This window comes from Gavia stellata, chromosome 37, assembly GCF_030936135.1.
Source record: "Gavia stellata isolate bGavSte3 chromosome 37, bGavSte3.hap2, whole genome shotgun sequence".
Classification (NCBI taxonomy): domain Eukaryota; kingdom Metazoa; phylum Chordata; class Aves; order Gaviiformes; family Gaviidae; genus Gavia; species Gavia stellata.
Window position 1 is genome coordinate 1,465,977 of NC_082630.1, and position 15,812 is coordinate 1,481,788.

Below are 15,812 nucleotides of genomic sequence, written 5' to 3' on the forward strand. Positions count from 1 at the left end.
ATACGCAACATGGTTTCCTTGTCTTAAAATGATCAAGGTGAGAATGAAAACCTTGTGAAAAGGCCCTTAAAGAGAATTGTGAGGGAGTGGATATCGGTGTTCAAAACATGGCACAGCACGGTGTGTCAGAGGTGCGAGCAGTTACTGGTTGTCTTGCCAGAGCAGTCTCCTTGCAGCATTTCTATGGGACTGGGGGGGAGGCGCACCTCATCTCGAGGTAGGCTTTCAGGAAGGGGGTTCTACTGGTGCGTGGGGTGCCCCCTCATCTGTAGGCATTTCATTTTCCTCTCCTAATGGTGAGCTTTAGCAAAGCTCAGAGGGAAGACCGCTGCCAGTCACCCTTTCCTTCCTGCAGCTGGATGTGAATGGGAACAGCAATTTTGCTTTTACCATCTGTCCATGCCCTCCGTAATCTCATTTCTGGAACAGAACTAGTTACATTAGAGTCCAGCACTAAGTTTGTCTCAGTGGGGAATGACTGGGCAGATACAAGCCATTTCTTAGGCCCTCCGTTTTTGCATCCTGGACACTTTTTGACGTGCTCAGCAGGTTGTATAGTTCTCAGTGTCACAGGAGTCTGCAGGAGGAGAGGAAACTTGGGGATGCTGTGCTGGTGGGCAGGAAGTGCCCATGTTATCGGCAGGTAACAGAAGCTTAGCAAGAGGTGGAAAGGAGACAATCCACAAAATAATGGAGGAAGGGAAAAAATGGCAGGAGGGAAGATGAAATGGACTATAAAGATGGTACAGAAAAGGTAAATAATATTCTAGGAGGAAAAAGGAGTAAAAGAAAACCCTGGGAAATTAAAGTGTCAAGAAAGAATGCAAGAAACAAGGAAAGTAAGCTAATCCTGTCTTTTAATAGGTTTTTTTGTGGAGAACCCATCAGCACAGATTTCAAGGATCACGAACTCCCCTTGTGCTGTGGGTAGGACCAGCCACTTTGCAGCAGGAAGCCAGCAACCTTTTCACATGCACAGCTGCCAAATCTGCTGCCCAGCAGTGAACACCTGCTGGGACCATTCACTTCTGCCCCAAAATAGGCTGCTTTTTTTATGCTGCTGTCCAATTACGTTTTTCTCAATGTGAGTGGCTAATGCAGTCTCTTACAAATAGGCCATAGGGTGTATTTCATGGACTGATACTACTGTGTGGAAAGCACTTTCCCCATGAGGTTTTGGGTAGTCAAGTCTGGTCTGGTATCCCGTACCAGAAATATTTTATCAGTGGAAGCTCTGCATGCCTTTGCTTTTTCTGATTTATACCAAATCCCTTTTCTAATTCTTTGCTAAATGTTGCATCTTTTTATGTGGTGTCTTTATCTCTTTTTTCATTGACAACTTGTAAGTCTTTGCTATTTTAACAGTATTGTTTTGGAATTGCAGCCAAATGGAGTATTGTAGCGCAGGTGATGGTGTCTCGTGTGTCTTTGTGAAATATTAGAGTAGCTTCCACATCATTCTTCCTTTCCTTTAATGCTTTCTTTGCCCCTTTGATTGTCCTTGCTCAGAGTCTTTCATTTGTCTGTCCGGTGATGCTTTGAGTATCCAAGTGATACTCAAATATTGCCCTAAAGAGTGATTAATTGCTCTATACCCCAGTAACTTGTATAATTAGCACAGATTTTTCCTATAGTGCAGCAGTTTAAAGCTACCTGCACTGAATTTGAACAGCGTGGTGGCGGATGCTCTTGTCCAAGTCCTAGAACTTACTGGTTTTCTTAAGTCCCTGTGAAACCCCAGTAGCGTGATTACCTTAAATTGCTGAGCTGCTTGGCACTGAATGCAGGCACAGTTCTTTAGTCTGAAGGTGATTTTACATTCTGGGCAGGCAGGCAATAAGTGATTGTATAAGAGCGAGGCGGGGGAAGACGGAGAACCTGAGAGAGATCAGAAAGGACGACAGTGCTGTTATCCCTAAGGAGATAGGGGGCAAGTGTGTTTGCAGGAGCTCAAGCAAGAGAAGATATCAAATTGCAGTAAGATAAGTGGGAGGGGTGTTTTGGGGAAGAAGTGTAGTGAAATAGTGCTGTATTCACATTTCCGTTGTCCCTTGTGCGGCAAACTGGATATACGGTGTTCCCTTAACCCTCCTCAGAGGACTAACGAGCATTGACAGAGCAGACTTCCTGGGTGTTCAGAACAAGCAAAAAGAAAACATTTCTTCAGGCAGCACTTGGATATGCTAGAGCAGAGTTCCTGGGTGTGCAGAACAAGCAAAAAGAAAACATTTCTTGAGGCAGCGCTTGGATATGCTTGTTACGTTTTCTGGATGATGTGAGTAGATTCTGAAGCAGAAAGTCTTGGTTATTGCCAAGATGAGAGTGACCGGGATGATGAGTCCATGCTCTGAGCCAATGTGACTGACCTCATATTGCTTCCTGAATTTGGCAGCAGATTTGGGCAGAGCATGAAGAAACCTTGTGTCATGGGGCAAAACCCAGTGTACTGGGTTTGCATGGCAAGATTTTGGTTGCGGGGGGGCTGCAGGGATTGCTTCTGTGAGAAGATGCCAGAAGCTTCCCCCATGTTCCATTAGCTCAGCCTTGGCCAGGGGCTCTGTCAGCAGTGGTGGTAGCACCTCTGTGATAACAGGGAAAAAAAACCTGCTGCAGGACAGCAGCCGGAGAAGAGAGGAGTGAGAATATGTGAGAGGAACAGCCCTGCAGACACCAAGGTCAGTGAAGAAGGAGGGGGAGGAAGTGCTCCAGGTGCCGGAGCAGAGGCTCCCCAGCAGCCCATGGTGCAGACCATGGTGAGGCAGGCTGTGCCCCTGCAGCCCATGGAGGTCCACGGTGGAGCAGATACCCACCTGCAGCCCCTGGAGGACCCCACGCTGGAGCAGGTGGATGCCTGAAGGAGGCTGTGACCCTGTGGGAAGCCCACGCTGGAGCAGGCTGCTGGTAGAACCCGTGGAGAGAGGAGCCCACGCTGGAGCAGGTTTGCTGGCAGGGCTTGTGACCCCTTGGGGAGCCCACGTTGGAGTAGCCTGTTCCTGAAGGATGCGCCCCGTGGAAAGGACCCGCGCTGAAGCAGTTCCTGAAGAACTGCAGCCCATGGGGAGGACCCATGTTGGAGAAGTTCGTGGAAAACTGTCTCCCATGGGCGGGACCCCACGCTGGAGCAGGGGAAGAGAGTGAGTGGCAGAGACAATGTGTGATGAATTGACCACAACCCCCATTCCCCGTCCACCTGCGCCGCTTGGGGCAGGAGGAGGTAGAGAAAATCAGGAGTGAAGTTGAGCCCAGGAAGAAGGGAGGGGTGGGGGGAAGGTGTGTTTAAGATTTGGTTTTATTTCTCATTATCTTACACTGGTTTTGATTGCTAATAAATCGAACTAATTTCCCCAAGTCGAGTCTGTTTTGCCCGTGATGGTAACGGTGAGGGATCTCCCTGTCCTTATCTCAACCCACCAGCCTTTCATTACATTCTCTCCCCTGTGTGTCTAAGGAGGGGAGTGACAGAGCAGCTTTGGTGGGCACCTGGCACCCAGCCAAGGTCAGCTTACCACAGGCAGGATGTGCTTGTTTTTCCTCGGCCACAGCTGGGGTGTTTTGTGCCAAATGCATAGTATTGCAAAGACTTAGAAAGATCCTGTGCCTGTCACTGTTCAGAGGTGCTGAGCAGGCAAATGCCACCGAGGTGGTGTTTACCAAGACTTCCCCCTTCAGAAGGGGGCCAAGGCAAAGCCTCCTGCTCCTTCTTGCCCCTGCCATTGTCCAGAGAACGGAATGAGCGTATCCAAGTGCTGCCTTAAGAAATGTTTTCTGATTGCTAGTCCTGAATGCCCAGAGGTGTAAATCCAGAAAGAATTGTTGGTAATATTTTTACATTGTGGTTATAAGAAGTGTTAAAGATTACTGTCACTGAGGGATATTAAAGAAACATAGTAGCAGAAAATTCCAGAATACCTTGTGCATTCATCAGCACTTTGGGTAAGATTGGTTTTGCAGTTTCTTGTGTTGTTTCTGTTGGTCTTCTGGTCAGCGGTCAGAGGAGAGAAGGAATATTTTATGAAACAGAAGGTGTAAATAACACTGTGGGGAGCTCGCAGCAGGGCTAGACTATGAAACTGCTTCTTGGTGTTGTGGGGGTTTCGTTCTTCCCCCAGTGAATCAGACTGTATCCTATTGGTAGTGAGATGGTGAAGGTTGAATGTCTGGATTTCAGTACTTTGCAGGCCTCTGGGGTGCTGAGGAGGCTCTGCCATGGGAATCGCTTCGTTGCAGGTGGAGCAGAGCTGCGGCGGATGTACAGTGGGAAGAAACTGTCTCCGAGTCTTAACAGACAGGCTGTGAACAGGCCGTGTGGTTTTCCTGCACCTTCTGGCTGGTCTTACGGTGTGAGAGAAGTGATGATGCCCATTTAAAGGCGATGGGAGAAAAACAGTCTGTTAAAGTGAAAGAGTCAGGACTGAGAGGTGACCCCTCAGAATTTGCAATGTGGCCGAAATATAGCCCAGTGCAGGGCTCATACCGTTCTTTGTACCAGGTAAAAACTTTGAGCTGGTCTCGTGTGTGCTGCTGAGTGGAGAGAGAAGCAAAGGCATGTTGGGGAGAGGGGGAGACTAAAGACTGCAGTGATTAATGAGAGAGAAATAAAGGCTGAGAGATGCAGTGGCTTCTTTCTGCCATGCTGTGCTCCTGTCACTGTCTCAGGCTCTGAGACACCCCTTTTGGTGGAATTTGGGGGTGGGAAGTGCCTTGAGAAGCTGTTCGGTTCAGGTGTGTTCTGCACTCTCTTCCAGATCAATCTCACATGTCTTTTGAGGAGCTACTGCGGGTGCAGAGTGATGTGAGAACGAGAGTGTGCAAGCAGGTGACCGGTGGGAAGAAAACTGCAAAACCTACCAAAGCTACAGTGAAGCAGCAACAAGGCAAAAAGGGGTAAAGAGGTTCTTTTGCGATCAGAAAAACTGTGCATGTGTGCTCTCTGCACTCCAGAAGTTATGCTGGGAGCTCCTCACAGTGTTGCCATTGCCTTGGAGCTGGTGTGGATCTCCTTTAATGTGCTACACAATAATGCCTTTTACTATAGTGTTTAGTAGTTAGCTGGTTCTCAGTCCTCAGAGTCGTATCCAAGTGATTTGAACAGGTTTCCTCTGTTGCACTGGCAATCCCCAATGTGTTTCTGAACCTCTGCGGAACATACGTTTCTTCTGCTGTAAATAGTTGATTGGCATAATGTTTCTGCTTTACCTTTTACCCAAGAGTTGGGGGGATTTTGTGTAGTGCAGCATCTTCACACACTGTCTCTATTTCTGCCACACGGTTGGCATAATTCTGTTTTTATTTAATTCCCCTAATCCTTTAAGTGATGCATCACTGTAAATCCCACATGCTGTTTCTTTTGTGTTTTTGTTGTGGAAGGGAGCTTCTTAAAAAAAGGACTTCAGGGAAATCCCCTGGAACTGAGCTGGCTTCCGCAATGCTGTGTAAAGCTGACTCGAGAGCATCGTACAGGGGCATAGCCACATCAGGGGACAAGAAAATACACTGAACATTGCCCTAAGCAGGATCTGGAAAACTTACTTATGCCTGCAGGGTTGTTTATGTTCCTGCCACGGTGTTATTGTGTTGCTGAATTGTGGATGTAATGCCCACCTTGTGGGTACTCTCAGCGGGCAGTTCACAGGTCTTTTCATGTTTCTAGTAACTGACCTGATATACTGACAAATCGCAGGACCCAGCATCCAAGTAATACGGGGAGAGTAATACCCTGTTCTCCCACCTTATAACCCACCTAAAACATCAAGTTCTAAAGGCCTGTGTTGCAAGGAGAACTTACTCGCTTAATTGGTTGTCACCATGGTCCTCGTGGTCCTGGTTCACTAGGAAGTCTCTTTTGGGATATGTACAGCCCTTATTCTGGGGACTGGCCTTTTCTTCCCTTGTGTTACGGTATGCTTTATTGCTGAGCCTGGCCACAGTGGAATTGGCCTGTCTTTGTAACTACCAGGTCCGTGCAGAAATTCCCAACTTTGGTCTCACCTTCCAGTGTAAGTATTAGTCAAGAGTGGGTGAGTTGGTGGGCCAGGAATAGAAGAAGGTGGTTGTATGATGAATGAAAACATGGAGAGGGAGAGGAGTAATTGAGTATGGCACGTTTACTGATGTACGTGGTGGGTTTTCACTTGATATAGTGGGGCTGTATCAAATTTTGTGTAGGATTGTTTTAACCACACCTTATAGATCATTTGGTTGTAGTAGTCTTGCCTAGCTCTTAAGTGAGTCACCTCTTTGCTCTCTGTAGGTATCATGGTGAGGATTGAGTGGGAGAGTCTGCTGTTTCGGCACTGTGCAGTAATGTTCTCCTGAGGGTCTGGCTAAACTCCCGACACGTTAGCCTGGGCCTCATTCCATCCTCTGCTCCTCTTAAGTACATTTTTCTCTTTTTCAGGCCATTGGAGATGTCTGCCAAGAAGCCTGTACCTTTTCTGCGACAAGTCGTCTCTGTTACAAAGAAGGTGGGTGCTCCACCTCCCCAGTCCGGGAGCTGACTTCCCTTAGTGATGCTGATAGGGCGCACACGTGGTAATGGGGCTGCTGAAGGTGACACAGGCTGTTTCCGGAGGATGGGGCTTGGACCGCTGTCTGGTGAGCGCAGGTAGTGCTAGCGTGTCTGGGGAGAACAAGAGACTGGGTGCGGGAGGGGCTGCTCTCCGTATAACCGGCTGCTCTGCATTAATGCACAACTTGGAGTAACTCGAACATTCAGTTTTGGGCCCCTCACTACAAGAAGGACATTGAGGTGCTGGAGCGTGTCCAGAGAAGGGCAACGAAGCTGGTGAGGGGTCTGGAGCACAAGTCTTACGAGAAGTGGCTGAGGGAACTGGGGTTGTTCAGTCTGGAGAAGAGGAGGCTGAGGGGAGACCTTATAGCTCTCTACAGCTACCTGAAAGGGGGTTGTGGTGAGGTGGGTGCTGGTCTCTTCTCCCAAGTGACTAGCAATAGAACGAGAGGAAACAGCCTCAAGTTGCGCCAGGGGAGGTTCAGGCTGGATATTAGGAAAAATGTCTTTCCTGAGAGAGTGGTGAATCATTGGAACAGGCTGCCCAGGGAAGTGGTGGAGTCCCCATCCCTGGAGGTGTTCAAGGAACGTGTGGATGTGGCACTGCGGGACATGGCTTAATGGGCATGGTGGTGTTGGGTTGATGGTTGGACTTGATCTTACAGGTCTTTTCCAACCTTAACGATTCTGTGATTCGAGATCCGAGTGTTTCTAGAAGATGTAATGGCTGCACTGCAAGCTATGGTCATTGTTCAGTACTAATCACATCGGAAGTTCAAATGTCCATCTAGTGTCTAATCTAAATATAACTTTGACTTATCATTACTGGATCATCTTAATATATTTAATTTCCACAGTTAGAGATCTCTTTTTCTCTCTCTCTTTTTGTATGACCTGACCCAGGTAATCTGTGAAAATCTAGATAGGTTTTAATTCCCAAATCCATCACCTTGACAACAATGTTCAGCCAGCTCTTGGTCTGGGAGTTGCAGGTGTTTGGAGGCAGCACTTGTGCTGCTGTTCCTTGAATTGGCTGCTCCTGGCTGGTAGACTTCCATAAGGAAATGCCTGTTGCTTGGTAGACTGGATGCAAGCAGGATGATTTTTGTGAGGGACTGCCACCTTGATTATTGGACTCAACCTTTGCCAACTGCAGATGTTTTCAATGGTGGGTGCATAATACTGCTTGTAAAAAAAAAAAAAAAAAAAAAAAAAAAAAAGCAAGGTCTGATCCATGGAAGGAGGGTAAACAGGCTATTAACAGGGTAATCCTGGGCCACAGCTCTTACCTTTGCCTTCCCTGCCTTCAGGTCCACAGAGACCCTCGATTTGATGACCTGTCTGGAGAGTATAAGCCTGAAATATTTATGAAGACATACAGCTTCCTGGACAGCATCAAGCAGCAGGAAAAGGAGGTGATGCTGTGTGCCTGTCCTTGGCCAGAAGAACCTTGCTTGGCAGGGGCACCTTCCGCAAAGGCCTTTCACAGTGGAGGTGGCAGGCAGGCAGTCACGCAGCTTTCTGCTTTCTTCTTCAGATGATTCAGAAGCAGCTGAAAAAATGCCGGAATGCAGAGCAGAAGGAGAAACTGCAGCAGCTTCTGAACCGCATGGTGAGTTCAGTGCAGCGTCTCCTCTCCTATGAGGCAATGCCGTAGAAGAGAGGATGTGTGACTTGAGATCTGCCTAGATGCTTACTGACACGGGCCATCCTTTCTGTACAGACACAGCAAGAACAGGCACAGAAAAAACAGCAGAAGTTGAGGGAGAGGGAGCTATCTTTGAAGAGACAACAGAGGGAATTGGCCAAGCAGGGAAAGAAACCCTTTTTCCTGAAGAAATGTAAGTACTCAGTGTGAACATGGGGCAGGAAGACCTAGAGGGAGTACTGCTGACAGGACTCCAAGCAGTGGAAGCGAGTTGTCCGTAATATTCCACAGAGCTGTGGAGGGATTGTTCTGGCGCTGGTACTCAAGCGACGAGCCAGGCCTGGAGCCAGGGAGGGAGAGGTGAGAAGGGGCCAGTCTGTAGAGATGATTTGGGCTTCAGTTTAAAACCTTGCTCTCCTCTACAGCTGAGAAGCGGAAATTGGAGCTAGCCGAAAAGTATGCAGAGCTGAAGAGGAGTGGAAAGCTGGAGAGCTTCCTGAACAAGAAAAGAAAGAGGAATGCCATCAAAGACAAGCGCCGTCTGCCCTCACAGAAGAACTTGTGATGTGCTGTTGTCTGGCACCGGGACTCACTCTGCCCTGACCAGGCCTGGAAAATGGGCATCCCTCTTACCAGTACCTGCCTTTTGCTGTACAGTGATGCTGTTAGGCAGCAGAGCAGAGGCTGAACTGAAGGGAATAGTGCATTTTGTAGCTGAAATGTCCTCTTCACTTGTGGTTTGCACCATGCCTGGGTGGTGACAAGTCTGTCATGCAGATGCACATGGCGCTGACAGCTGTCTCTGTCCTTGTACCTGCTCATCTCTTTCTCTAGCTCGAGAGCATGAGCCCTACCCTGCATTGCTGCCTCTACTCCAGGTCTTATCAGACATCAACTGAGGTGAGAAGGGACCTCAGGTGGGAGAGCTCTGGTACAACACCTGCTCAGAGCAGGGCTAGCACTGACTTCAGACCAGGTTGCCCAGGGCTTCTTCAGTTGGGTCTGGGAATGTCCAAGGACAGACACAACCATCTCTCTTGGCCTCTGCTCTCCTGCTTCAAGTTCTCAAGGTGAAACTTTTTTTTTTTCCCTCCTCAAGGACACCTGCTTGGTTTTAGTCCGTAGTCATTCTATGGTTCTCAGTGAAGTGCCTGGCTCCATCTTCTCAGTAGCCTTGTCATAGGTCTGGGGGGTAGGTGGGAAAGGGGTGCTGTTAGGTCTCCCCAAAGCCTTCTCTTCCTGAGGGTGAATAAACCCTGTTCCCTCAGCCTTCCCTTGCAGTGCTCCAGCCCTTGACAACTTTCACATCCTCAACTGGAGTCAGCCCAGAAGAACAACATCTGTCTTCTGGGGGCCCAGCCTGGATGCAGGACCTGGATATAGTCTCACAAGTGCTGAGTAAAGGAGAGATGATCACGCTCCTCTGTGTGGGCTGCACCCTCGTGACACAGCCCCTGGTGTGGCTGGCCTTCCTCGCAGCCGGGGCGTGCTGCTGACCGTGCTCAGGTACTGCTGCCAGCAATCTCTGCAGCAGGGCTGCCTCTCTTCTTGACTTCTCAAGGTGGTCTCTACAGGGCTATTCGTGCTTCCAGGAAACTGATTCTGTATGAAATAAAATACCTCCATTTTCCTGAGGTATTATTTTCCTGGTGTCAGTGCTGTTACAGTCTGAAGCGTTTGAACTTAATGGGAGTCAATGCCTCTCTTCAACATTACGTTTGACCACCAGCTCTCTTGATTCTCCTCACTCCTGATTGCCCCTGTCTCCTGTGGCTGTGCTGACAAGGAGGTGATGTGGACGTGACGCAGATGATCTCTGTCTGACAGGTCAGAGCATATGCTGTCAGAGTGCCTGAGCTCCACAGGGCAGAGTGCTCCCTGGGCACAGCCGTGCTGTGTGCAGGTGGGCAGCTGGTGTGCGGGGCCTGGGGAAAGGCCTTGCATGAGCAAGAAATGGAATGATGAGCAATGCCATCACGCCCACCTGTCTCCATTGCAGTTCCTGGGGGTGATGCAAGTTCTGCTCTGGTGACAGGTTTTACGTGTAACTGGGGGAAGGCAGTAGAAATGGGATGTGCCAGCTTGGCTAGAGACCACTTGGAAATCCTCAGCTGCCTTTAACCTGCATGTGGTTTATTGCTTTGCACCATGCCTGGCTGCTTCTTCCTTCTCTTTCTGGCCTCGTGATGTGGGATGCAGAGCCTGCCCCATCCTTGTGCCTTCAGAGGAGAGCTACCTTGGGAGTGATCTGGCAGCACCAAAGCCCAAGGCTATTGTGACCCATTTGTGGCAATGGTCTGCTTTTTAATCCAAAGCTGAACAAAGCTCCACCTGTACATTAATGCAAGAAGGGAAGAAGACTGGGGCCTGGACAGGCTGGAGGTGCCTCACCTGTGTGTCACTGCTGCCAGGGCCTTGCTGAGGGGCCATGGGGGAGCAGCATTCCTCAGTCCATGTGTCCCCATCCCCAGCTGCTTGTAGGCCCTGCCCAGCAGCCAGCAAACCTGCTCCTGCTTTCCCCTCCTGCCCCTCTGGAGCAAAAATGGCTCCTTCCTGCTGAGGCCTTTGTGCCTGCCTGCAAGGAGGGTGTCCTTGCTGGGATGTTGCCTGCTTCTGTCCAGCACATTAGTGGTGAGGAGCAAGCCTCTCTCTCCCTGCCCGCTCCTGGGCCCAGTACCCCACAGCAGGGGCAGCTCTGGGGCATCATCCAGCTTGGCCAGTGTTGTGCTGGTGCTGGGGCAGCCGCCTGCATGGCAACACCAGCTTCAAGAGGAGGAGATGCTCCCAACATCTCCGGAGAGCCTTCTACTGCCAGGGGAGCTGCTCTTCCCCACAGCCTCCCAGCCTCAAGGGTGCAGTTGGGTTATTTTCTTTCTGTTTCTAATGCTGTCCTGGCAGTGTGTCTCTGCCAGACCTGCTCTGCTGTCCCTCCAGGTGGAGTGTGGGGACTTGCTATGGGTGTTCCTGGGGAGGGCAGCCATTGGGCATGGCTGGCACCGGTTGATGGCAGTGGTGGCTGACAAAGCTGCTTAACATACCCCCCAGTGACACCCTCAGCACCCACCAGACTCTCACAAGGACCTGCCTCTCCTCTCCCAGCTGCTGGCCAGGAGGAATGGCTTCAGACCCGGGTGCCTGGGATGCTCTCCCCAGGCCTGGGCGAGTTCCCCCACCCCAGGTGTGCTCTGCAGCAGGGCATCTAGGCACATGAGGGACAGGCACCCATGGGAGCTGGGGGGACCTGCCTGCCGGCCAGGACACAGACATGAGGAGGCTACAGGGCTCAGGTCTTTTATTGCAAAGAGGGAGATTTGAAAAAGGACAGTTGCCACCCCAGGGCCTGCAGCTGGCTGAGGGGGGCGACAGGCAGGGGGAGAGACCCAGGCCTTGTTCCCCAGCTCGCACAGTGGGGAGCAGGCTGCTGCCAAGCACCGAGCTGGAGCCAGGGCCAACCACAACAGCAGAGCGGGTGACCCGCAGAGTCCCTGTGCAGCCCCCCGGCCTGAGCCCTGGCTGGCCAGAGGGCAGTGCTGTGTGGGGAGCACTGATGGGGGAGCCCTGGCCCCAGCCAGACACTCTGCATGGCAGGCAAACCTCCTCCTCCGCTCTGCTGCCCCGTCTCGCTCAGTGGGGTGCTGAGGTCCCGAACTGCTCTGCAGCCTTATGGAGGCTGCTACGGGGGCCCTCACCATGCGACCCTCGGGGACTGGAGCAGCTTCGCCCAGGGAGGGAGGGAGCAGGGTCATTGCCCTCTGTCCAGGTGGGGAGCTCGACGGCCCGCCTCGGGTTTGCAGGTACGGCTAGGCGTGGCGGTGCCCAGGCTGTGGCTCCTGCTGGCTTGTCACGTGTTGTCCTGGGCCAGCTCCTCAGGGCAGGTAGGCTGGTCCTGGGACTTGAGCAGCCCTGGGGAGGGCTGGGCCTGGGTGTTGTGCTGCAGGGCCAGGTCTGGCCCCAGGGTCGCGTGGTGCCGGTGCTGCTGGTACTGCACAAACGTACAGACCTTCAGCCCAATGGCCAGCATGTTCTTGCCCATGAAGATGCCGGAGACCCGGGTGTCCCTGAAGAAGACCATGTTGCTGCCTCGGATAAAGATGGTGGTGATGTTGACCGTGAGCATGCTCAGCATGGGGTACAGCATCATCCGGTGCGGCATGATGCCAATCCCTTGCATGCTGATCTCGCAGAGGGACACACAAGGGAGGACCAGGAGCAAGATGTAGCAGTAGAAGAACATGATGCCCTCAGCCCAGAGCGGCAGCCCCTTCTTCTGGGGCTCCCACAGGTTGGCCTGGATGTCCAGCACATCCAGCACGTCCACAATGACCCAGAAGAGGCGGTTGCGGAGATCTTCTTTCTTCTTGAATGTCCTGACATACTCCATGTGCTCTGTGGCCACCAACAACATGTAGAGGGCTGGGATGCAGATGGAGAGCAGCAAGGTCAGTGCTTTGCGGGCTATGAGATCCAGACTCTTCCGGTCAGCTTTATAGTTCTGGTATACAAAGTAGACTTTGATCTCCAGAACGAAGACATAAAGGAACCAGAGGATCATGGCGTAGCCCCGCTTAGCTGTCTTTACCTCTGCCCCGACCCAGATGGCCACGTAGCGAAGCACCAGCAGGAAGCACACGTCACCCACTGCCACCATGACACAGATGCCCAGCTTCTTGGAGCCCTGGCTCTGCTCCACCAGGTAGGCATCCATGAGGACGAGGCTGGTCATGATGAGCACGGTGGAGAGGCACACGTGGGGCTTGCTGACAGGTGGTGGGGGAACCATCCTGCACAGAGGAACAGGCAGGGCTGTCAGGAAGCTGATGGGATTCCCCATCCCCACCCTCAGGCCCCTTTCTGCCTCCCCCTCCCCACCGACAACCATGGGTGGCTGAAAGAAGGTGGGGGGGGGGTTCAGACATAGACTTTTCTCCCATCCTATGTGCCTGGTTTGTTCCAAACCTGCAGACTCCTACCCAAAGTGCTCCTGAGACTCCTGGCCAGGCCATCCTGGTGGCACACGCTGGCTGAAACCCAGCTCCCAGGCCACACATGGCGTTATGGCAGGGCAGGCTGGACAGCCTTCAAGCACTCGAGATGCTACTGCCTCTTGCAGTAGCTCATCACGCTGGGTAGTCTCTGCCACTGTGAAGGGTACATGCCTTATTTTCCATGGGATTTCCCAGCCAATGGCACTGGTTATATTCTCCCCCGCAAGGCATACAAGACCACATCTATACTTTTAACCCAAGCAGGTCCTTAACTGCTCTGATCCAGGACTGCTCTCTTTCTAGCCTCCTTTATTTTCATGCACAGCATGAGATGAAGGATTATTTTTAGCCTGGCTGTCCTGTGGGGTGGCAGGGAAGAAATCAGCCCAACATCCTCACTTTCTTTCAGCCTCATGCTCCCCAAGAGCTCTGCCTACAGCTGTTTGCCCATGCCCACCCTGCCTCAGCATGGTAACCTGAAAGCAAGGAGAAACAGCACCAGCCCACAGCTCCAGAACGAGGAGCTCTGCACCAGGCCCTCAATTTCAGCTGGGTGCTCAGCTTTTCCAGGCTAGGGCAGAGCAAAGCACAGTCCCCAAAAGCACCCTGCCTGTCTTGGAGGGCACTGGGGCTGTCAGGCTCCCTCCCCCCAGCCAAGCACAGCTGTGGGCAGCTGCTGCCAGAGACGGAGGGAGGATGGAGCCGGGGCCTCGCTGGGCACGGCTCGGCAGCTGCCTTGGAGGGGAGCCAGCCCCCTGGCTGAAATGGAGGATGAAGCTGGTCTGCTGACTGTGTGGCACAGCGCTGCACGATGGCTGCCCGCGCGGAGCCCGCTCAGCCACCTCTGGGCCATGCAGGGGCCCTGGGACACCGTCGTGGTCACCCGGCAGGCAGCGAGCAGGTGGCACTTGAGCACGGAGCGAGCACTTGGGAGCAGGATGGAGGCCGGGCGGTTAATGATCACCCCTGCACACCAATGCTCCCGGTGCGGATGCCGACTGCACAGGGCCCTGGGCACAAGCTACCTGAACTCCTGCTTTTTGGCCGAGGGAGCAGGCGTCCTGTGCAGGCGTGCATCCCCGGGCCCAGAAGCATCCTGGCACATTGAGGGAGGCAGCGAAGCCTAAGCCTGCCAGACACAGGAGCCTCGAAGGGGGAAGCTCAGTGGCTGGCGGGCACGGGGGAACTGGTGGATGTGGCACATCTGGAGTGTGCTACGCGGCGAGGGGCCTCTCCCGCGTTTCGCCCACGGCCTGGCCAAGCCTTCGGAGGAGCCGTGGACAGCCCAGCGCCCAGCTCAGCAGGCCGCCCCACCTGACGAAGAGGGGCTGGCGGTCCCCGCGCGAGTCCCGGGGCTCAGAGCGGGGCCGCCCCGCACGCTGCCGCCCGCCCCGGCAAGGCGCGACCCAGCGCGGGCTGCCTGCCCTTGCGGGGCCTGGGCACACGGACGCCCCCGGCGCCGCCTGGCCCGAGCCCCCTGCGCGCCGAGGGGCAGCAGCCCGCACCGGCCGGGCCGGGCCGGGCCCGGGGCATCGGGGGCAGGCCCGGGGAGGGGCCCGGCGCAGCCCACCGCCCCCCGCCCGCGCTTACCTCGGGCGGCTCCCCGGGGCGCCGGGGCAGGGCGGCGGCGGCGGCGGTGGCGGCGGCGGCGGGGGGGCCCCGGCGGCGGCCCCGGGCCCGGCGCGGCATCGCCCGGCGCGCCCCGGCGGCGGCTCTGCGGCGCCGGCGCTTGGCCACTCCCGGCGGGCGGGCGGGCGGGGACTGCGGCGGCCCCCGCCTCACCGGAGCGCCCGGCACCGCCCGCCGCCCCCTCTCGCTCCGGTCCCCTCTGCCCGCCTGCCCCCGGCCGCCGCCCCTGGTTCCTCCGCCCGAGCACCCTCCCGCTCCCGCTCCCGCTCCCCTCCTGCCCGCATCAGCTCCCGCCCTGGGGCCAGTCCTGCACCCCGCTCCGCGCCTCCGGCCGGCCTCCTGCCCCACGGCCGCCTCCTGCCCCCGCCCCGCCCTCCCGGGGCCGTGGGTGCTCCCTGCCCAGCCAGGAGAGGCTCCAGGAGAACCTGGGGCGCCCAGGGAAGCCTGGGCTGGCAAGGGTCCTGCCTGCTGGATGCCCACCGAGAGGAACTGGGACCCCTCCTGGCTGGTGGAGCAGGCAGGGGAACCCCTGCACCTCTGTGACCCGGCACCCAGCTGTGCCGGTCTGCGGGCTGCTGGGGAGCTCCAGCTGCGCAGGACACTGGCAGAGCCGGGCTGGGCACAGCCGGGGGCTTGTGTGCAGATACACCGGGCCAGCGAAGGCAAAAGGTTTCCCTTACCCTGGTGGACATCCCTCTCTGCAAACAGTCTTCTATCAGCCTGAGCAGCTTACTGCATTTAACTCTGAGCTTGTTTCTAATTGATTTAGCTCTTAGCCACACAGGGAAGGGCTTCCAGTATATTTCCACTCCGACTTTGAAGTGGTCATTGTAAATATAGGTATTTTGGAAGATGGAGAGGGGCTCCGCTCTCTGGAGATGGGCTAAGAGCAAAACCAGGCATAGACCTGAGTGAGAGGACAAGTGCAAGACACAGCCACCGAGTGCCAGGAGAAGTGCAGCCCACCTCACCTCCAGCTGCTGAGAGGGTGGCCGTAAGTCCCCTGTTGTATCTGATGCCTTGGGGTGTCTTGGGTGGCACC

General features: G+C 54.1%; 2 protein-coding genes across 2 annotated transcripts; one reads left to right on the forward strand and one right to left on the reverse strand.

The window, feature by feature from the left end:
* Positions 1-690: 690 nt before the first annotated feature.
* RRP36 (ribosomal RNA processing 36) lies at positions 691-9,790 on the forward strand. The gene is given in 7 exon segments (XM_009815503.2): positions 691-754; positions 4,746-4,884; positions 6,398-6,464; positions 7,819-7,923; positions 8,046-8,120; positions 8,232-8,349; positions 8,582-9,790. Coding segments are annotated over 7 exon segments (708 nt in total). The 3' UTR covers positions 8,722-9,790.
* A 2,102-nt stretch (positions 9,791-11,892) lies between these two features.
* LOC104259947 (transmembrane protein 121) lies at positions 11,893-14,236 on the reverse strand. The gene is given in 3 exon segments (XM_059832970.1): positions 11,893-12,937; positions 14,167-14,195; positions 14,198-14,236. Coding segments are annotated over 3 exon segments (1,008 nt in total). The 3' UTR covers positions 11,893-11,997.
* Positions 14,237-15,812: the final 1,576 nt, after the last annotated feature.